A 23,547-nucleotide genomic window follows, 5' to 3' on the forward strand; every position below is an offset into this window, starting at 1 on the left:
TATTTTGGAGTGCAATCTGTGACTTGTAATAAAGTGCACATTTCTCCAAATGTACCCTGTTTTTCTTTAACCCTCCTCCGTGTTACTGTTACATTTTCATTGGTCGTGTTATGTACACAGCCCATACAGAGCAGCACGATCCCACAACAACAACAAGCTTGTTATCAGTCACACCAAAGTGCTCTCTTACCAGTCCACCCATGGAGATGGTGGTGTTTAATGAGCCAAGGGAGAAAGGTAAAGATTCAAAACAGAGAAAAGCAGAGTTGCATTATCATCCCTGTTCCCCCAGGGGTGGATAATTAGCAGGCACCACTACTATTGATAACTGTCTCCGGAGTTGCCAGCTGCAGCAATACTTGAATCATTGCTTTGAACTATTGTTAAAGGAATCAGAAAAGATAAAAGGGAAACAAACTTTTGGTAATAGCTATATTAAATCAAAGGGAGCATTTCTATTTTGTTTTAAAAACTTTAATTTCCTGAATCATACGAGCAGAAGCCCGCGTAAACGCTCTATATTTGAACGCTTCTCGGTTTGCATTTGCGGAAAAGTCTAAAACCCTGTGATTATAGCATAACGGTCTGAATTTTAATCATATTTGAATCAAACTTTCATTCGTGCTAGTGTTTAACCGAACAACAAATTAATTCAAAGCACATCATAACAGACTGTTTATGATGCAAATGATTTGGTTGGAAAGTTGCTGATTGGCACAGTGGCCCCTCAGGCAACAACATCCATTTCGGGGGCGGGTGAAAGACCTCTCTTTATCTGATGGCTCTCTCTCGCTCCCTTTCTCTATGCTAAAGCATCTCAATGGAAGCCAGACCGGCTTGGCCTCTCTGTCAGCAAATGCCACTGCTAATTATGACAGAGTCCTTCTTCCCCAGCAAGTGAGCACTGGTGTTAGATCTGTTTTACTGAGCCCTACATATGAATTGGGATGCAAAGACTCCTATCCTCCTAGGGGGTGATGTATAAGGGTAGTTGCTCCAATATCCTGAGCTGCAGGGATATGTAGTGCTGACATATTGGTATTATTCAAATATGGTGTTTCTGTGTTCTGCTGACTGGCTGACCAGCAGGTCTGGAAGTCTGGTTGGTGGAGGAGTGACGATGATACTTATCACACAGGGATAATATGGTTTCATGTTCCATGCTGCACCTTTGAGAATGATTCTTATAAAAACCCATCAAAGGCTGTGCAAAATTTAACGGCTTGCTTTTCCAAATCAGAATATATTTTGTAGCACAAATGACAGACCCGACCACATGTTTGTGATTTAGGTGAAGTGGCCCTTAAATCTACATTTTGAACAATGCGTCAGCTTTCCTGGGTGCTCTCCTAACTTCAGCTTGCTGCCATGAAGCCCGAGGACAACAAATACATATGCTCCTCTGGTACTAATCATTCTAATTAAAGTGTCACATTGTGGTAATGTAAGGCCTATGCTGTGATTAAATCAGAATGGCAGTGACACTATTTTTTCATGCTTAAAAAGTGCTGATCCTCTTTAAGCACGGCCGCGGCTTGGACTGCACGTAGAATTTCTGGAAGTCACTGTGATTGTGTAACTTTTGGGAGTGACCTCACATTTCCCTGGACCAGGGACTTTGAATGATTACATCATATTTAATGAAGAACTGAAAAGAAAATTGATGACATCACAACCCAGGTGTGATGAGTATCCCTCCTGAAACAGAAAGCCATAAGTCAAAGTGAGAGGCCAGAATTATACGCGGGTATGTTTTTATATGTAAAGAATTTAGGCTGACTGGAGTCATATTTTCTCATCATTTCCGCATCTGCATTATTTCAAACAGTGTTAACAGCCAATATGGTTCTTCTTTCTTATCAGGTGTAATTACACAAAACATTTTTTGTCATCAAATTAAGAACAACACACACACACACTGGGTTTTTCCACCCCATAATTTCCAGAGGCTGAATTTTCTTGTTTCTGTGCCTGTGATTATGCATGTGATAATGTGTTTAGGTGTGCACAAGCATTCAAACATGAATCTGTTGGTCGTAATGGGTGCGTATGTGTGTCTGGCAGGTAATCCGATGCTAGTTTACCCCGAGCGCCTATGTATCCTTTATTCCTTCAATTATTCCCTCGATTAAAAAAGCAAAAGAAAAACAGGAGAAGGAAATGGTCTGTCTCAGTGACTGAGTGATGTCTGCGAGAATTAATGTGCTGTCAGGGGGATATGAAGCATTCTCACATTCCCACAGATAGCAAGGAAAATGCCACAATGGGGCCAAGAGTCACTAATAAATACACATAAAATGACAATATTTCATTGAGGTTTAATGCTTGTAATAGCAATTATGGAAAGAAAATGCACTGTAAATGAAAATGGATTGCCTGTAGATGGGAATATTTTTGCATATGCAAAGTGCATAACAAGTGCCTAGTCATAAATACCACGGGGCAAATCTTGTCAATAGCTTGTCAGCGATACTGTTCGTAGCAATTGTATTTCTCATTATCAGGTATTCCTGTTGGGAGAAAATGATCTTAATTTGATCAGTGTCATAAGTCCTCTTGGATCTCAGCTTATCCTTTTATGTGTGGAATTACAAATGGCCCGATTATAAAACTTTCCACAATGGCAGGGAGAATTAGCAGGCTAAGCATACACTAATGCTATTGTACCCTCATCAATGATGTATAGCTGAGCTCGTAAGCGGTGGCCTTCTCCGCAGAGCAACACCCGCCAGAGAACGAGGCAGAAGGACAGACAGAAGCAGAGAAAGTACAGTTTGAAAAGCAGAATCAACTGGTATTAATAAGAGATTAATGTTCTTTGGCTTGAACTGACACGCTGCACTATTATTCTGCTCCTTTGCTTTGAACAAGTCTGGCTATTAGCTTTGTCCTGGGCCTATGAATCTATATTTCCTTTCAACAGAAGAGTCATAAAGGGACAGTGGAACATCAATTTCTTCCTGGGACTTCAAAGAGAGATGCGAGGCCCCATGGAGGCGAATGACTGCTGCGTTGCACACTGTAGCCAGGGATATCAAAGACTTTTTTTACATTCATTGCTGTAATGAAGGAGCACAGAGAGTACAAAAGAGGACTCAATAGTTGCCCACCCTCTCTCCTCCCAGCTTTTTGGTCATGATTGTATGTAAGTATTACTCAGAGTTGAGGATAGCCTCTCCAAATTGAGACCCTTATTGCAGAAGCCAGCTGAAGCACCATTCACATTAGGGTAGGGACAATGTGCTCATAATATCTATATCAGCGGTGTCCTGTCTTAATTCACTTTTATTACATCCATTCATAATGCTCTCATAATGATGAGATGGATCCCAGCCAAGGGATTTTCACAGTGTCACCTTTATTATCACATACTGTGATTCATCATTTGTTACTCTACAGGTCCCTGTAATGAGGATAAGTTAGACTTTTCCGAATTAAATCTAAGGATAAGATGCCACCATGCTATGTATTCTTTATTATTAACTCTGGATCTCCCCTTTGGATGAAACAGTCTTAAGTATAACACATGGAAAGATTTTGGTTTAAAACAAGAAAAAAAAAAAGGAATACTAGCAATTCTTATCTTTATGTTTCACACACAGAATAGCTCACCCTAGTCGACATGCTTTGAATGTATGCTGCACACGTGCACACATTTGTTAGCGCATGCCATCAACAACACACTGCATTAAGAAACATAAAGAAACAAACTGCTCTGTTGTAGGCCAAATAAATATTTAAACCTGGGGATCACAGGGGACTGTTTGTGGTTTCCTTCTGTGCATGTGAGCGAGCCTTCGTTCATTTTTTTTGCAGGGAGAATGGGAGGAAAAAGAAAATGGATAGCGTTACTGTAAAGCCGCTGAAAAACTGGGAGTAGGTCAGACATAAAACAGCCGTTTTCACACTAGCGTCAGCTGATAATGTCCAGCTGAAGAGCGAAGAATGTTCTTATTAATTCTTTATCAGATGACGGTATGTCCCAAACCCCTCGAGAAACAAACCTTTCTGGACATTCTCATTCATCTAAGAAAGTGCTTTCTTGGGAATATTTACTTAAGATAAGAAACGGGACTCACAGAGAAAAACTCTCTCTGTGACATATACTTTTTGGTTATGTTTATTGGTAATGTGAGCACTTTGACAGATCTGAAGGCAAAGACATTTACTCTGAGTGGTTAGAGAAGTTGTTGAGTGGATTATCATTTCAGCTTCACCCTCTTGAAGAATTTTTAGTATGGAGATTTATACCTTTTAATAGAGTTAGTTTTACTGATTAGCATATGTTAGTTTTATATAGAGAAACATCTGGCCTGGCTACATCCAAACACATCTGCCTATCTTCAAATCTAGAAACCACATGGCCTGCAATCCCTCCCCACCAAAGAAACAAAACAATTTTTTGAGTGATTAAACAAACAGGATATAGTGTATGTGCCTACTGGTGAACTTTTCCTTACCTATAAACATAACCAGGCTCTTTGTTTCCTTTGTTTTCAATCTTTCTGCCAAGCTAAGCTTACTGGCACAGTAGCCTCATATCTACTGACTGAACTCAACATCTAACTCTTGGCAAGCAAGCGAACAGGCGAATTTCCCACAATTGTTTTCTTTTGTGAAACTTTAAACCCAAATTTCAATCCTCTCCCCTGCATTGCTTCAACATTAAATATAACTTTTTACAAATCATTTCTACATAATACACATCCACTTTAAAGCAATTACTCAGGACTCAGACCTGGCAAATTGGAGAGCTGGTTGCTTTTTAAATCCACGGTGGAGCCTTAAAACAAAGAGGGGCTATGCTTTTACTGTTTTCGCCCTTGATCAGCTCAGTCAATCCCTCATTTTTTTAAAAAGAAACTAAATGTTTAAACGCTGCCTGAATAAAATGGCTTTCTAAAAAAAATGCTTTTAATATTTTAGTGTTTTACTTTGTTATTAATCACATTTTATATTATGCATATTTTATGCATTTGTGTTGCATTTTGGGTAAATTCTCTGGTTTAAACGGATGCTGTAAAACAAAAGCAATATTATTATTACTATTATTATCATGTGGACATAATTCTGCCTTGGTTTCTTTTACCCATGACCATGATCTTTCCCAAGACGTCCCATGGAAATGTGGATCAGTAACAATAACATAAATGTCTTAACAGTGGCATGGATCTATTTTCTTGTGAGATGTAATTTCTTGTCAAGATCCTCCCAAGCTCATTGCAACACTTTCTGTCCTTGTTTGAAAAGGTGTCTTCCTACCCCCTCCCCCTGACATGCACACACTGTAAGTATCTATACACTCAAAACCTTTTCCTTATTCATCTCTGTTTCTTTTTCTTTGCACCAGCACAAACACAGACAAGCCATCTCTAATGCAGACTCCTGCTCTCCCTCTATGAATAGGGGGACCTTGGCTGTCTCTATTGAAAAGCTCATTCCTCATTGAAAACGAAGCCCTTGTCCTTACATTGCTCTGCCTACCGCACTGATTGAGTACTAATGGCAACATCAGTCCCCATCTGGTGTCCATCATTTGGATTCAGGGCAGGGCTCGTCCCAGCAGATACATCCGATTAGTCCATCTCATCGATTTGTGCTGGCTCGTCATGACTTAGTCAACCCAAGGTGTCTCTTCTATGACATGCTGTCTCCTTGCGATTCAGTTTGCCAACACTCTAAGTGCATTGAGTGTGACAATAAAATCTTTAATCTAATATGCATCCTAAGGAGGGAGGTGGTGGAGAATTAAGAGAGAGTGAGGCAGCGGTACAGAGGAGGGAGGTAATGCACTCGATAAGATATAATGTATCGTGTTACTGAAATGCAGGATACAGCCCTACAGATGGATAGATTTGCGATTTCAGGTGTAACACATGACATTAAATGGTTTGTCAAATATTCTTCCTTGTTATCAAATCGTGAACATACACTGCAACAGAGTGCTTATTTTTCTTTTTAAGCTCTTTGTGGAAGATATCTCGAGAAGGTGAACTGAGATTATTATCTGCTGAAATAGACATTTTTTTTTTTTCATCTATGCTCCAAAGAGGTCCAAATCCTATTTTCTCCCCGCATGTAACCCAAGCCAATCTGTGTTTGCAGTTTGACGCACATGATAGCATGAATGGGGTTACAGGGCAAAAACACATGCATGGTGCTCCCAGTAATGCTAACTGACAAGGATCCCATTGCCTGGGCTTGTGAGAAAGTATCATATTTATGGATGTGTGAGCTGTATATCAATGAGATATGAAACAGCACTGTTTGAATAGATCATTACACAGATCTCCAGTACAGTGCTTGATCTACTGTATTCCAATGCTGCTCGCTATCTTTGTAAACACGCAAAACATTATGGAAATGACAGACTGTAACACATAGTGATGTAGTGTAAAAGTGTGGGAATATGTTGCAAAAAATTTGATGATGGGGACGTGAACACATTTAGTTTATTATTACTCTTCTTATTTTTGTGTATTGGATGAAAAGCCAACATTATAACGGAATGGTGCCACTTTGACTGTGCCTCTTTGGTGGTTTAGGTTTATATCTCTTTTGATGATAGTGCATAAATAATTAATGAAATCTACATCTAATGGAGGATGCAATAAATCCTATTCAGAAAAAGAGAGTTGATTGTGCTGACAGTTTTAACTAATGCTTTGCTAGGCTTTGTTTCTTTTTAAAAATATATTTATTTTAAGAACCCATGCACAGAATCCTCTTTGATTTTCATGTCTATAATTGCTTGTTGGCATGGCTGACCTTCCATGTTGACACCAACGAGCCGCGTTCTCACCTCTTCCTCCCAACTTCTGCTTCTCTATAATTGTCCTGATAATAAATGAACAGTTGCATTGAAATAGGTATGATTCACCCACCCAGTCAGTCAGTCAGCCTTCCCATCTCACCCTGCAGTGACCCTGCCTGCGTGAGTGTTCAGATTACTGTATGTGAGAGGAGGAAAATCTCTGGCTTAAAGCCAGACACTTGTCATTTTGTAAGAACGACTGCACACACACACACACACACACACATATATATATGAAATTGAATGATAAAACCTTCAAGTAAAAAAGGGAGAATTACATGACACTGCAGTAAAATTAGAAAGTACTCTGGTCTGTAAAAATACACAATTCATAGGGGGCATTGGAGGATAATAAGAACATACAATGAGATGTTAGCAGCAAGTAAAAAAAATATGAGCATGCAAACTTTCATCCATTTAAAAAGAACACACGCATCACCTGGTCACTGGTTGTTTATGATGGTATTGTTTTCCTCCGCACTAATCAATCAAATAGGAAAATAAACCCCGCTTTTTGGAAATAGAGTTCAAGCCATCTTTGCACCGCTCGGCGGGAACATGTGGATGGAGGTGAGGGAGAAAATGGGCCTGCGTGAGAAGTAATCAACGCAGCCCACTATGATGGTGACAGCAGGTTAAGAAGGGGATGGGGAGAGATAGCTCTGTTCCTATGCCAGAGAAAATGAAAGCAGCTGGAGGTATACGCTGCGCGCGCTAGTCAGTCAAACATGCTTGTTATCAACTTTTTTTCCCCTTTTTTTTGGATGCTAGTGTGTATGTGTGCATGTGTGCGTGAGAGAGATGAGACACAGCAGGAGAGGAATGCAGTCATGGTTGTAAAGTGGGTGTGAAAACAGCCATGTTAAGTGACCTCCGGGTTGACCTACCCACCCCTCCTTCCCTAGTAGCTGATAATGTCCTCCCTTTGTGTGTGTGCGTGTTACAAAAAAAAGGCTTGAAAAAAAAGTGGGTATGTCATAACATTTTTCCAGGATTGTCTGGTGCTGATGTCTGTATGTGGTTGCAGAGTGAGTGTCCTGCCAGTGTGCATGTGCGCGCTGATAGATGTAAGTGAGTGGTCCTTAGTTTACACTAGTCCAAGAGAACAGGTCAAGAGAATTATCTTAAAATATTAGCTGCCCTCTTACCCTTTCCTCCCTTCTCTTGTCTTTCCACTCCTTTTTTCCCCTCCCCTCCTGTTTTCTGAAAGGGACACAGCACCTGTTGCACTCACATAAAGTAGACATTTTTGGAATTTAGAGTGAAATGCCTTGATTTTCTTGACTTTATAACAGAGATATTGATGCACCAGGCAACCAGGCAAGGTTTTATCTGAATTTACTATTTTTTATCAATAGGTTTATATTAGCTATTTGCTGACAGTGATATTAGAGATGTGGAAAATGTAAAAATGAAAACAACAGAAAACGTAGCTATAAACTTTACTTACCTCTTTGTAATGATCACATTTATTGTTCATGCCTATTTTAATAAATGTTATTTTCTAGATTTACATTTTAAATCCCACTTATTTAAACTTGAATGTGCTTGTTGTTTTCACTGGAACTACTTTTTCCACTTCCTCCACCTGCTCTCTCCCTTTCAAAATCATATCTGCTTTGTTTAATATCTCACTTATTTTTACATTTACACAAGATGGGCAAAGATTTTAGTCCTTAAAGTTTATAGTATGTCTTCAATATTATTACTGTTATTTAAAAATCATTCCGTATGGCCACATCGGTGAAATTTCACCCCATAACTCTTGCCTCTATAGGCTGTTCATATTACACATTATTTTCGCTGCGGATGTCCCATCTGAGTTTAGGCCTACAGCTTATTTTCTAAAGTTTCATAAATCCTCCTTGTGAGCATTTGTCTGATTAAGTCGACGACAGACGCGCTTCCCCTGGCGCACTCGAGCTTGAATTTGTCCTTGGCTGAGTCGGCGACTCGCCACTGCGGGGCGTCTGGGCGCTGGAGCAGCTCCTCGAACCGCTCCAGTCCGTTCCCAGCAACAGGCTGCTCCGCTACATCTGCACGGGCAATGCGTGGTCATCATCTCTCAACACTGCGCTATCACACAGAAGGGCTGAGAAGTGTCGCTGCCCTCCTCCTCTAACTGTAGATTTGACCTTTGTGGAGGTAAAGTAGTTAAAATTAAATACAATATAAAAAATTATATTAAATATATTTTTTAATTAGATTGATGAAAAAAATAATGGGCAATGAAAGTACAAAGAAAAATAACATGTTAATATTAATAATCTTTTTCCTTATAAAATCTAATATATTTATGTATAAAAGTATTGTTATGTCAACATCTTGGCCATTACCTCGTTACAGGCTTCCTCTTGTTAATAGAAAAAAAAACGCAACTTAAATTGAAATGAGAGTGTAACTGGAGCCCATGGTCTTCTTTGGTCCGCTGCGTCCGTTTGCATGTAATTAAATTGCGCCGAGCGCACTTATCAAGCGGAGCTGACAACGTAGTGTGGACAGAGTATCTAAAAGCGGTCACTGTCCCAGCTGTGCGCACCTCTTTCCATGTCCCCTTCCAGCTCTACCTTTCGGTAATTGAATTAGCTCGGTTTTAGGTGGGGGGAGGGGCTTGGCTTTGTTCGAGAGACGCCCATTCAAATAATTTCAAACCAATGGGACTATCCCCCGCTCCGTCGTAACCAAACCCACTCTCTCACTCGGCGTCTCAAGCTGCCTGCTTGTGCCCTCACCTTCCTGCGTGTCCCGGCGTTTGAAACCCAAACATAAGAAAAAGAGGAAGACTTCATAGCGCGCTCATGGGAGAACGCAGTATTTTTTTCATGCCTGCACGTCGCACGATGGCTTATATATGAGGAGGACAGTTTGGGATGCGACCATAAACAAGCGCCTCCACGGACAGAAGCGCATGAGAAAACATAACTCTGTCCTCCCCGACACCGAGAAGGACTCCTCCCCGCATCGGTCGTGTCACACCCGGTAAATCGCCGGGAAAGGATAACATTCTTTTTTTTCACGCTGGAAACGAAAGACCGTGCCCAGCTTTCCCCATTCATTTCTCAGTGACTGGCTGACTGTATGGCTTTAAAAAGTTGCCTGGAAAACATGGACATCTGACGTGCGCCTTACAGCGTCATTGGACACATTGATTCCCCCCTCTCTCTTTTTTTCTCCATCATATCTTGGGCTGGCTAATCCCCTACGCTTTCGGTTTGGAGTAAAGAATAAGTGTTCAGCAGCTGTCATTTGCCCTGATACAGGCTACATCCAGTAGCTCCCTGCAGGAACACGATCACACCACAGAAGACACTGCCTGTTGTGCTGCGTATTGGTGCCTACATTTGCTGATCACTGTTTGTGCAGTAGATGGAGAGATATTTTGTCACCTTGATACGGATTTGTTAGAGTTGACAACCTTCACCAAATAAAGCTCATGATTCATCTGAACTTTCTCTCTGCGTCAGCGAGAAACGCGTTGCTTTTGTAACTTCACATTTCCTTCGACCCGAAGAAGTGTCATCCGAACTGTCATTAATGGTTTTTCCTTCGTTTTCTATGTTGTGCGCATTTGTATTTGTTTAGTATTCACAAACTGCGCCAGAAACACGCGGACACGTGTGAATGAGACTCATCACCTGTCCCGGTTGAAACGCCCGTGCAACTTGACTGACTAACCTACGCTGAAGAGGAATACGTGCCGAAGTTTGCTGTAGTGATGCTGCAATTGGAAATGGTTGTCTTCGTCTGCTTGGTGCTGTTGATGTGTGTATTTAGCCAGGAGCCAAGCTCCAAAGTGGTGGCCGACCGCTACGCTGTCTTCTGGAACCGAACCAACACCAAGTAAGTGGCTTCTCACCGGGCAGGTTTAACTACGGAGGGACGGCGAGGTTCCTTCTCTTATGTACGAACGACGGCTTTTCAGGTTTGCCGGACCACATCAGTATTTATTCTCCGCAGCGAGGGCATAATGCCAGCATCTGTAGGTAAATGCTACAACCAAGGACAGGAAAAACCCTCTGTCTCATTTTCAGCGCGAGGCTGCTCATAAAAAGCGTACCTGCCGAGAAACTATAGATAAAAACCGTGCGTAACAAGGCCCGGACATAACCTGTAAAGCCTAATGTTCCTTCGCTTTACCCGCTGTCAGTATCGTCCTGATAAGGAAAGTAACCATTTACCCTCTTACAGACAGAGGGACTGTGCCATACAATCAGGATCATTATCTTATGTTCTTTCTCTCCTCGGTGGACTCAAGCTGTGCTTGACACGACCCCACCGGAGCCATTAACACCTGTATCTTATTAGTCTCAGCACAAATCCAAAAAGCCCATTTACCTACAAAATATGGTAATTAATTTCCTCGCTTTTAGATTACATGTGTTGGCTTCATTCGGAAAACTCCAGTTATAGGAGTAACGCCACGAACAGGCCAAATGTCTCAGACCTGTGAACTACGGAGGAGGGCTTCTCTATGTCGCTTGTGCGTTTTGCGTTCAGGGCATTTATGGCTTCGTCACAATATAGAAACTCAAGATACTGATCGTAGGCACAGATAGCCTATATGTCAGTCAGGATTAAAGAATCAATTTTTCATATTTCAGGACAGTTACCATAATGTAATCTAGACGCATTCGGCGATATCAACACAACTAAAAATACCTAAAGGAGTGCTTCATAAGTACAGAGTAACCACAGCAAAAAAAAGAAAATGACAGAAAATGTCAAACTCACATTTGAATAATAAAAACACGCAGTAGATTAAATCCGAAGTGACGTTATCGCCAGTTTTGAGAGTTTTAATTGGTCAAGTTTTATTTTTTTCTTCTTTAAGTTGCTCCTTGTTAAATTTGTTCTCGGATCACCTTTAAGGGTTGCTGGAAAATTAAGCAAAATGTTATCAATGTTTCTTTAGTTCATACGTTTAACAGTCAATGTGAAATATAGTTTGTAAAATTACATTTGTGCAGCATTGAACTGTAGCATGTGTGGACTTATTACAGTGAAGCAGTAAATGAAGCATGTCGAAATTAAGCAGCGTTTTTCAAGCTTTTAAAGAAACTAATAACAGATGTTTTGCTAAAATTAAATACAAGAATACTAATTAACTGTGTCATCTGTGAAAGGTTTAATTTGCCTTAGTAAAGAGATGGCTGGTTAGTGTGAAAACCAATAATTTGTCTTCTTAAAATAATGTTCTTCTTTGTTATTCTGAAAGAGACAAAGTTTTTCTTGAAATTTATTTATTTATTTTTTACTTTTTTCATAGATGTGAAGATAAATTGTTACTTTAGAGTTTAGAGGACATCTATCTTGTCAAAAAATGGAACAGTTAATGTAACTGTGAAAAGAGGCGCTTTTCACTTTTTATTTTAGGAAAATAAAGATACTTGTGTGTTCAACATAATTAGATTCACCAAAACTCAGTTTGTAAGTGAGAACGTAGATCATTCACACTCGGCAACTTCAGCAAAGCAAAATGAAAGTTTGTGAGAAGTGCTGCAGTCCTTGAGACTGAAACTTCAACAGCGTTGAGTTAACCTCAGTGTACATTGTGGACATTCGTTGAGACAGCATTTCCCACTAAAAGTCCCTTATGGAGTTAAACTGTACAGCCTTGTCTCAGGCTTATTAAGTCTAAATGCTGCTGGTTGAGTTTACAGAGAGATTTCACTGAGCTGCCAATGGCACTTAGTATTTGTTGAATAAAATGCTTAACACAAAGCCATTAATAGCATATGCTGAATTTGTTGCACAACTATTTACGTTCAGTTTGAAATTTGGGAAAACATGATTTATTGCTTGAAACAATTAGTGGTCAGGGTTACAGACGGAGGGCTGACTGTAAGCTTTCTCCTGAAGTCGGGGCCAGTCTAGCGGGGTGTGTAGATTCTCGGCCTGATACACCGTAGACCGTGACTGCTGTGGTCTTAGTCCCTATTCCAGCTTACCCTGGCTGTTTATTTATGGAGCGCTTTCTTCAGTAGAGGCAAACACAATTTTAAGTTAAAGTTTGAGTTAAAGATTTCTGCTGTTGATAGACACACTTTCATTAGTCTGCACATTTTTTTTCCCCCCAACAAAACAGTTTTGACTTGACTTGCCGCTCTGTTAACTTGATATCTTCCAGATGTGCTGACAAGTTTCAGTAAAGAAAGAAACAACAAAAAACAAAGTACGGTTTAAAGAAAAATGGAAATATAAGTACATCTACGTTTGATCTTTGATCTGACATAGGAACGCGGAAAAAAGAAACTGTGAGAGTGTAAAATACGGTTGTAGTGATCCGTGTTGCCCTTTTACTGTCTTTGAGTCCGCTGTAAAATCACAGAAACGGATAGTTTCTTGCATCTCATCTGTTTCTGAGGCTCTTAGTTGCCCGAGGAAAGAAAACAGGTTTTCATGCTAACACCAGTCACTCTGTTCTACTTACTCCAAATAGAGTTTGTTTGACTCTCACCCCTGCAGGTCTGAGGCAGGAAGCCAGAAAGGTAATGTTAAAAAGCAGTGAAGAAAAGGAGAGAGGCAGAGATGGCAAACGTGTGTTATTGATGACTCGGTTAATAAATATTGAGTCCCTTTCCTCATGCATTACTGTAGAAAGCTGGTGTGGCATGGTAGTGGAACTTGTGTGCGTCTGCCTTTTGTTCTGAGGCTTCCAGTCACACTGAAAGAATTTACAGCGTTTCTCATCACAAACAGACTCATTGGCATGTTACTTTCCAATTGATTTACTGCTATCATCGTGTAATTCATCAGAAATGTTATTAGAAGAGTTAATTCCATGTTTTTTTCCCCCTATGTTTGAATCAGCTCATATTCTTAGTTGCTGGTATCTGACCACAATCATTCAGGGCTTGTTTTACTACCTAGAGAAAAAGCCATTTGTCGACACTCCTTTTTTGCTCCGTGTGAAACTGCAGCTTCCTCGAACTTGAAAATTGCCCAAGAGATACGATCCATCACACTAACGCTGCTCTTTGAGTTGGGTTTTGTCATAAAACCTCTTTTGCTTTTAATTCATTTAACCAAATTGGATGTTTCACATCAGTGTGCGCAATGTGCTGTGCTCTGCTTGCTTACTTAATCACCTGAAATGCACAGAAGTAATTCTTCTAGAGAAAGCTTCTGTATGGAAATGCCAGGTGAAACAGCTTGACTCGTAAACTTTGCTACATCTGTTTCTGTCCAACATCAATCAGCCTGAAACTGTCCGCAGGAACGTAAACATGAATTTGTCTGATTTCAAGTGTCATGCCGTGCTAAATGATTTGAGAAAGTCTGAAGTCGATGTAAACGGAAAAAGTGAAAGGGCTCAAAGTTTAAACAGTGAGCTATGCTTTAGTTTCACTCGCTGATATACAAAGCACACTGCGGTAAACCTGCTTACAGACCGTCAGTAACGTAGAACCGGGAGCCTCAGATTGGAAGTTTTTGTGTTTGGAATAAAACGTTCTGCTTTTTTTCCCCGTGAAGTTGCATTTTCTTCAAAAGTTTTCTCATTCGAAATTATAACTGAATTACACATTATTGTGAAATGCTATTTGTGCTCGCCGTGCCACAGTAATTTCTGCCGGGTGTTTGTGTTGTTCCTGATCTGGGTGCAGGCTGAGGGGGGTTTCCTTGCCGTTTTGTTGGCTTGGTTCCATCGTTGTCTCTCACGGCCGCAGCATGAGACCAGAAACTTGCTAACTGCATTGTTTTTCTGAATAGCACCTTTATCTTTTAATCTCCCTCTCTCTCTGTGAGACATCTAAACTTTCTCTTTTAGTTTTCTCTTTGATAGTTACTCATAAGAATTTAATTTGGAATATTAGCATTTTTGAGGATGTTTGGAGAAATCCTGGATGAAACCCTAAAGTTTTATCTGAAAGACTTCCATTAGTTTGAAATAACACTTCTCTCTGTGGAACCTGTCCCTCTGCTATCTCACTAACTGTCTTTGCTTGCGAGCATTTATTCCAATAAGGGACAGACAGTGACTCTAATGATGTCTCAGCTGTAATAGCGAAGAGATGGCTTTCTCTTCCATGCTCCCCCTTCGTCCTTTCTTCTTCCCCATATCCCTCCTTGCCTTGATCCCGTGCTGCCTCTCTGCTCTCCGTCTCTTTCGCGCTCTCCTTCCTTCCCTTTCTCCCTCTCTCTTTTTGTCTCTTCTTGCCAGGCGCAGAAAATGAATGAATACAATTAGATATTTTCAGAGTCCCTCCACGGTTGATGGTGGAGAAAGACGCGCAGAGGTCAGGCACACTCTGAGAGGAGCTCAGGGAGAGGTCACACACATACGGAGAGGAATAACGAAGCAGAAAGTTGGCTTGCAACAGACAAAGTAGTAACTGCAACTCTCCTTGAAGTGGAAGGTGTTATTAACATAAACAGTTTGATGCGGTTGTGGTCATGCAAATTGCTCAAGGTGATTTGTATTTTGCTGCATAATTTGTAGCTCAACTAATGAAATTTTCTAACAAGCTGCTTTAGACCTGTATATAGTAGTGTTGCTCCTAGTATTAGTCTGCTTTTGTTGCTGTCTTGATTGGCTCATCTTTGTCTTTGTTTGTTTGTGTGTGTGTGTGTGTGTGTGTGTGTGTGTGTGTGTGTGTGTATGCCAAATGAGCCATAAGGTCATAAAGGGCTTGTTTCCGCTTCTTCATATTCCTGGATACTGCAATAATCACATGTTTCTGCCTCTTACTTCTCATTACCTGTCATAGACTAGTGGGTCATGAATATATGTATTATCAATCTGTGCTTGCATGTAGGTGCAAATACTGATTTATACTAAGGCACAAATGCATAAAGTTGGAAAATCATAGTCTCTACATGCATTTGCCTTTAACAAATGGGAAAATTTTATATTACGTTATCATTCGTATGATTACAAATTCTGAATACCTGTAATTTTTAAAGTCAAGTGATATTGCCCTGTTTTAGTTGCTCCTAACCTCCTAATCGTTTTCATCCTGACTCACTCTGTGTTTTACTCTTTCCTCTCCCTCCGTCCCCCTGTCTGCAGGCTGATTAGTTCTTGTTAATGACCCCTTGCTCTGTCATTTTTTTTTATGCTTGTGGCATTGGCAAGCACAGCCACCAGCAGAGCTGCGAGCGGAGGGGACACAAAGAGATCGAGGCAGAGAATAAAGACCAAAAAAGAAAAATATAGGACTTGATAGAAAACCAGCAAATTGTAATGATAGTGCTGGGCAGTATAATACTTTTATTCAGTTTAAATGTAGTATTTTTGTCACCAGACATGTAAATGCACTTTCCATTTAAATTAGATTTTTTTTCCTATTAACTAGAAAATGAGCCCAGCAGGCAGCAGTCAATGCTTAGTCAATGTGCTTGGCAGAGCAGCTGTTCTTCAGTGAGCAGTGGAAGAGGGGTAGGGCTCTTGGCCGTGACCCTTGTGAAGGAACTATGCAGCGGACAGAAGCAGCCCTGTCGTCGGGGGCGACTGGTCAGACTGTAGACTTGCATATGCTAATCCTGGTGAAAGCACCTTATGACGAAAGTACGGAAGTGTATTTTTATATAACTAAATATACTTTTATATGTTAATATTTTCATCTATGTCTATAGATATATATATCAGAAAACTCGTGTTTTTTCATTAGTAGATATATATTAATGAGTAGCGATATCATACTGGTAAACTGTAAAATTACCACTTTTAAACGTTATTTACTCCAAAAAGGCAGGATTGCTTTAAAAATAAAACATAATTTCTGAAGCGCATAATTCCCTTGCCCGGACAACCACACATTAATGTCCAGGTAATTGTTTTCACACTAGTCACACCAAGGTCAGATGGTGTGCTGAAACACTGCTATCAGCTGAGTGATCTACTTTTCAGCCCTCATTCAATCGTTGGCATTCAACCCATGGGGGAAACGGTCTGTATAGTTGTAGTTGGAAACAATAAAGTATTTACCAGCGTATGCAACTTCCACGTGTGCAAATCTTGGTGCAAGACTTATATTCTGTTATGAAAATGTAAAGAAAAAAACCTTTACCCTTTTTTTTTTCTTTGTTGCCTTTGTACTAGATGCATTTGTTTTTTATTTGCAGACTGATTTATTTGTTTGTTTGTTTTTCCCCGCCACTATCGCAGGCCTCTCTGGCTAAAATTAACCAAAAAAAAAAAATCTAAGTTGTATATTTTTTTTTTTCCTACCAGCTCTAATTTTTTTCTTCTTAAAGTGAATTCATATCATCTGAATCCAAAGTGTACTCTTACTGTGAACACATCAGGTTAATTTATGGTTTAAAAGGTTAAATTAAACATAGAACTAAGTAGAAAATATGTATAATACATTTTAGGAGATCAAAAAGAGTGGTCAACGGGAATAAATGATCACTGTAGTTCTAATGAGGGTTCAAACACCAATCCAGAAAGCTCGCGCGTTTGTTACGGATTCTCATTCGCGGCTGAAAATGGCGCTTAACCATATCCTTCTTCACGTCCTCTGCGCTCTTCCATAAGATGGAGGCCTACAAGCAGCTGTTATAACGCTCGGTTGGTCTATCCCCCCTGACCAGAAAGGGGCGCTACTGAGAGAGGTGTGATACCTTCTGTGCCCTCTGATCTCAGTTGAAAGGAGTACTGTTGAAAGATATATATATATATATGTATCTATATTGGTATAGACCAGCACTTTCTGTTTTCTGTGTTTGACCTTATTAGACTCATTTACTGTAAACTTCATATTATTTTTACAGGAACTACACGGATACGTGTGTAAGGCCAAAACAGCTGATGGGTTTCTTTAAAAAAAATAAATAAATGTTTTCACTTATTTTGTCACCCGTCACTATTTGAACTGGAAAATGTGATGGGAGCGATTGAGACTGTTCGGGTTTTTTGCCAGGCACATTTTCCACAGATAATTCCTTTCATGGTAGACTGGCTTCGGACTGTACGCTGCCGTTTTCCTTATTTAACTTGGGGTGCTGCGGGGGAGTGACTGGATGTTTTTCTAGCTGGGCAGCAGTGTGGAGAATAGATCCCAGAAGAGAACACATCTCAAGCTTGTGAATAAAGACCTAATTGACAGGTTGTAGCCAGTTGTAAATGACTCATGAGGTAATTCATCTTCACAGACAGACTGAGAAACACACAGTTGGGTTGTAAAGTTGTGTGGTCTTCTTTCTCTTTGGTATTGACGCAATCTTATTGATATATTTGCAGACTTTTACAGCCCCGCCGCAAAAAGAAAAATGAGAAAATATAAAACACTGATTTTAGATTAGGACGGCGTTAACTCCTTCACCACCTGTGATTATTTTAAAATGGCTGACACAGCCTGTTCTGCTTTCAACGAGTTCCTTCTTGTTTACATTAACATGGCCATGAAAAAGTGGACTAAATATAGGTCAAAGCACAGAAATGTAAGCAAACAAACACAAGGTCACACAGTGCTGTTTTTCACTTCGTTAACTCTGTGGTTCTAACAAGACATGACAATAATAAGCTAGCTGCATTAGCTTGTTTGAACTGACAGTAGAGAAAAATACTAGCAGCCAGTGCCCCCCCCCCAGCACTGCGCTGCTAGACTGAAAGGCAGCCATTGTTCTGCTCTCTCTGTCCACTCCACATAGCCAGGGCTGAAAGTAGCGCATGCCTTTTAATCGGAGGGAGAAAAAAAGAGAGGCCAAAGGAGAGGAGTGAGGGAGAATCACATGAATGGCAAAGAGAAAGGGAGCGCGAGCAGCTGAAGTAGTAGTATGCTTTTGGACAGAAAAAGGGAGGAGAGGAAGAGCATAATGCAAGTGCCAGACACTGCTGGGGCTGCTACGTCGTAGTAGCCAGGGGTGTCACAGTGTTTGGAAAAGAAAAGATGGCATTCTCTCTTATTTCCAACTGCCCTTACCCATCTTCTCTTATGTTCTTCCCTCAACACCATCCGGCTCATCGACCCCCCCAGTTTCCACCCCCGTCAGTTCCTTGTCTGGCTTTGCCACATTTTAAAGATGCATGCAGCTCGCCGGCTGTCTCTGTGTCCCGGGTGGCGGCTGTGGTTGGTTGGTTGGTGGTAGTTCTCCTGGGGCTAAACTCTGGGTCTTCACCCTGAGGAGATGTTGTCTTTACGGTTTGAGTTTAGTGACACTGGGGCTTTCTTCCACAGAGACGGGATTAATCCTGCTCAGGTTTAGACCCCTGCTTTTGTTTCCTCTGACACTAAAGACTCCCACACACAGGGTTGTGTTTACTCAGGAGTTGGTGCTGTGCTACTAAGTTGCATCTTATTCTTAACTACTGTGACACATTGCACGCTGTGCCCTTGAAAGTGCATTTTCCACTGCAAAGCATGTATCACAGTCAGAATGCCAGGGTGTGTGCTATGTAGCAGCTTAATGGAAGGTTTCATTCCGAAATGGTAGATATCTGCTGTGGCGACAAATTGGTACAATAAGAGCAAGTCGTTTTTGTCCTCAGAAGTAAATGTACTTAAAAGCAAAGACTGTGATGAATAGTGTGGATAATTACGCATGATTGTAATTCAAATAGTAGATATCTAAATGTGAAAGAAATCTCTTCATATTTGTCTCTAGCTGCGCCACCTTGGAGTTTAATAACTCTAAAAAAAAAACAACTAATGAAATACAAATGAAAATGATCTTTTAGAGATATCATTCTGCATTTCTCAAACTTCTTGTCAAGATGAAGTTCAGTTTATCTTTTTTAAATCACTATCTTCTACTACTACTACTACTACTACTACTACTCACATTAAAAGCGTTTTTTTCCCAGTTGTACCCTCATGGGTCCAGGCTTTTTATGAGGCAACAGATGCCGATGTTTGATCCAAACTTTAAGGAGAATCTAGAATCAAGCAGTTAATAAATCATACTTTAAAAATGTGTAACACTGAACTAAGTCTAGCATCCTCCACTTTGATGGCTTTGATGCTCAGACGAGTGTGCGTTTTGTGTTTTTTTTTTTTGGCGGTATCTTTCTGTTTACTCGCATGCCAGTGGCTAGTTACTTGTGCGCATGCTCGAGTTTCTGTTAGCATGCGTGGTTATCCTGAGACGACCTCTGCTTCGAAGCCTGCTTTAATGAAGCAGCAGAAACGCATACCCACTACTACGGCAGAGCGCAGCACTATTCTTGACCCAATTCTCTGAGCCTGCTCCTCTGAGATCTGCTTGATAGTTTTCCCATTTTGTGAAGTTGCATTGTGTTGTGCATGTGCCCGCTGCTTTTTGTTTTTTTTGTGATGGTTGGTATTTCGGTGTGAAACTGTACTGAGTGTGTTTTTTTTTTTTTTCCCCTGAAGAGAAAGTGATCGATCCCCTGAATGTGTGATGAAACCCATCTTCTCCCTCTTCCTCTCATCTCTGCCCAGCGTTGACTGGTCTGGCTTATTCTGAACATTATCCCACAAAACCAAATATGACACCCCAAAGAACATAGACCGACGCACACGCATGCACATTTACCACTCCGATTTAGGCGGGTAGTTCATTATTTCTTTAGCGAGGTTCAAGTTGCAGGAGATGTGGTATTTAGTCTGCTTGTTTATTTTCTTCCTTTAAATCAGCAAGCAGTGAGGCTCAGAGTGCAGCAGCCTTTGAACCGCGGCCTATCCCATGACTGCAGCCCTGAGTATTAACCCAGAGCCACTGAGAGGCTTAAAAAGCCATCAGCTCATTGTCCGGAGACACAAAAACCCCCTTCCTCTAAAATCCCCCCACCCCATCCATCTCTTCTTTTTTCCTCCTTCCCTCCATTCTTAGGAATGCCTTGAGCTGGCCTCTGCTGGCATTCATATTAATCAGTTTTAAGGGTCTAATGAGATAAGTGAGACTTAAGGGGAGTCCCCAAAGTGGCCTAAGCCCTCCAGATAAACAGAGGTGATGAGCGCTGCCTATGGCTACATCCTCAGGAGTGTGTGTGTTTTCTTCAGGATAGTCATGCATACAAAAGTTTTTAATGTCCTTAATCTCACTGTTGAGCTTCGAGAATCAAAACAATACCAAACTGGATCAGTCATCACTTGCCTTGTAATTGTAGAGGTGATAATGGACATGGGTTTTGATGCTTTGTTGGCTGGGTTCCAGAATTTTTTTTTAAGGTAACTTCTTCCTACGGGCATTTTTTTTTGCCCTTAATACATAGCTGCTTTTGTCTTTCTTACCTTGCCTCGTATCTCTGAAATATAGGACAGTTGGTTTACTCCCGCTCTTTTGCTCTTTGTGCCATATTGTCCCCTCTTTCCTGTCTCTGGGATTACCAGATCTTTAACTGTACTGCACTGGGGTCTTGGGATCCCGCTGAGGTGACCCAGCATGCCCACTGTTAGCATTAGGCTCCATGTTGTGGCTGCAGCACTTGAGTGACAGTTGCGTCCACACTCCACCTCCCCCTGGTTTTTGGGGATTTTTTTTGTTTTTTTAAAAAAAAATATTTTTTTCTTTTTTTTAATCCGTAACCTAGCCCCTCCCACCTCTATGTCTATTGTTCGTATGTGTGTGTTTGTGTGTGTGTTGTTGTGACACTAGCCAGAAACATGGACGTTTATATATACAAGACCCGCCAGAATCGAGTTTTGATTTAAAAAAATGAATTCTTTAGAAAACTGTGATTACAGCTACTTGGTAAGAACAACCTTCTTAGGCAAATTAAATTATCCGTAATCTGCAATAATCTGCTTCAACTCCACGTGTAGAGTTCTGTTAGAGTGCTGTTAAACTTAAATATTTGATTTATGATTTTATTTATTAAATTATTTCCTTTACAGTTCAGTTCAGTTCATTTTTATTTCAAACATGTGCCTTCACAATCATTACAAAAATTCATTCCACTTACATACATACACTTATTAGTCCCTACCCCCTCAAATTTGACCTCTCATTGATTTAATTTTCTTTTAGCCTTAAATTAAACAACATATGAAGAAAACGGTCTTCTTTCTTTTGCACATTTGGGTTCTTGTGTAACAGATGGCCTGGTTGAACTATACAGTAGAACTACTGGGAGGCGCGACAAGCCATCAGAGTTGAGTTTCACCTGCTGCTCTGCTCCTCAGGGCCGTAGGACCCCACGACCGGAGACATTCCAGCCAGGATTAGTGCGTTCATGGCAAACGGAAGCACAAATAGGAGGGAGTGAAGTGGCTGTTCACTCTGCTTTTTTTTTTTTTTTTTTTTTTTTTAAGAAGCAGAGGAGCATTTGGCCCGCCTGTTGCTTTTAAAATGCTTCTAAAATTTTATAGCATCACTGCTTTGTCTTTTTTTTGTTTGTTTTAAAAAAAAAAATCTAAATACCATTTTTGCTTCCGTTCAATACAGTTTAAACGCTTACATTTTGCACATATTTAATACAGAAAACATTCTTATATATAAAATATTTACAACAAAAAAAATTACTGTTTGATTAAGAGAAGTAGCAGCTGCTGCTATGAAATTAAATAATTAAAATAAATAATTGTGTTAATTCCAGTATTTTTTTTTTTTTTAATTTCTTTAAAAATTGAAAATATATCTTATTTACATTGAATAATTGCTCCTTTATATATACGTGTGTGTTTTGGGGGTTTTTTTTGTTGCAAAGTTGCCGTCTGTTTAGGATTCCTTTCATGGAAATGCCTGAAATTTTGCAGATGTCTCAGTGGTGATATTTTTTTATGAGGTACAGAGTTGTGGTAGACCATTAGTCCGCGGGAAATGAGATGCCTCATATTTCTCCTCTATTGGATTAGAGTGCGTGCTTGGCTTTGGGTGGAGTGATGAAATATTCATTACTGTTTGTGATCTCTAAGAAGAGTAGTACTTCTAAACCTTAGCACGCGATTTCATGAAAACTCTAGTACAGGTAGCATGTTTTAAGCCTGAAGGCAATGAAAGGTTGTCTGCTTGACTAATTTCACTGACCTTTCACAAACTTTCACAATGGCTACCATGACCAGAAACATTTGTTTGCCTGTTTTTTGTTTCTGTTTTGTTTTTTTAAAATAAAGGCTCATCTATATATCCATATGTTTTAATAATCCTTTGTTTGTATAAGTGCATATCATGATAACACTGCCCCTGGATTCTGGCTTTCTCGTCAACAGGGTGACAGGTGTCATTTGCAAGGCCCGTGAAGGTATCTGGCTTGTCAATCTGTGAGCGGCATTGGGTTTGCAGCAGCTTTAATAATGCAGTACAGTCACACTTTCCATGTCCTTTCTCCGGGATGTAAAGAGCTGTACTTACATTAGGCTCAGGTCAGATTGTGTCTACAGTCGTACATTAGCGGCAAAGCTTTCCTGCCTGTATCACTGTTAAGAGGAACATGGCACGAAGATGGCTGAATTATTCACACTCATAATCGGCCTTTATGTCCCGCTGCCAAGCCTGACCCCACTGTTATTCTAGTGCATAATTGATAGTGCTCAGAAGTGGAAAAGTTAGAAAAGCAGAAGTAATGTGAAGCGAAAGTGTAGTCAGGCAGCACAAGATGGGGAAAAGGGGGATAGAGGGATGGAGGTGGGCCCCTGTAGGAGTTTTTACACTGAGCTTGTGTTAGCCTTTACGGGGCTTAGGCCCAGCTAGCATGAGGATCGCGTGTGTAGGCCAGCCAGACTAGTCTTTTGAGGCGGGGGCCAGGATGAGGAGGATGAAAGGAGGTGGGAGGGAGAGAAGATGGGGATCCTGAGTAACAAGGCCTGACGCTGAGCCGCCCCAAAATGTGGTCATTCTGCTTTAATCTAGTACTTCAGTGTGGGCAAATATATTTTATTAAACTGAAT

At 40.5% G+C, this 23,547-nt stretch overlaps 1 protein-coding gene across 2 annotated transcripts in view; it reads left to right on the forward strand.

The window, feature by feature from the left end:
* Positions 1-9,495: 9,495 nt before the first annotated feature.
* Positions 9,496-23,547, forward strand: part of efna5b (ephrin-A5b) — a 98,384-nt gene continuing 84,332 nt past the window's right edge. For both annotated transcript variants that reach the window (XM_040050300.1, XM_040050302.1), the window contains exon 1: positions 9,496-10,654. In XM_040050300.1, the coding sequence (XP_039906234.1) occupies positions 10,530-10,654 (125 nt within the window). In that variant the 5' untranslated portion in view covers positions 9,496-10,529. The remainder of the gene's footprint in view (positions 10,655-23,547) is intronic.

This window comes from Simochromis diagramma, unplaced genomic scaffold (genome assembly GCF_900408965.1).
Source record: "Simochromis diagramma unplaced genomic scaffold, fSimDia1.1 OVJJ01000131.1, whole genome shotgun sequence".
NCBI classification, from domain to species: Eukaryota; Metazoa; Chordata; class Actinopteri; order Cichliformes; family Cichlidae; genus Simochromis; species Simochromis diagramma.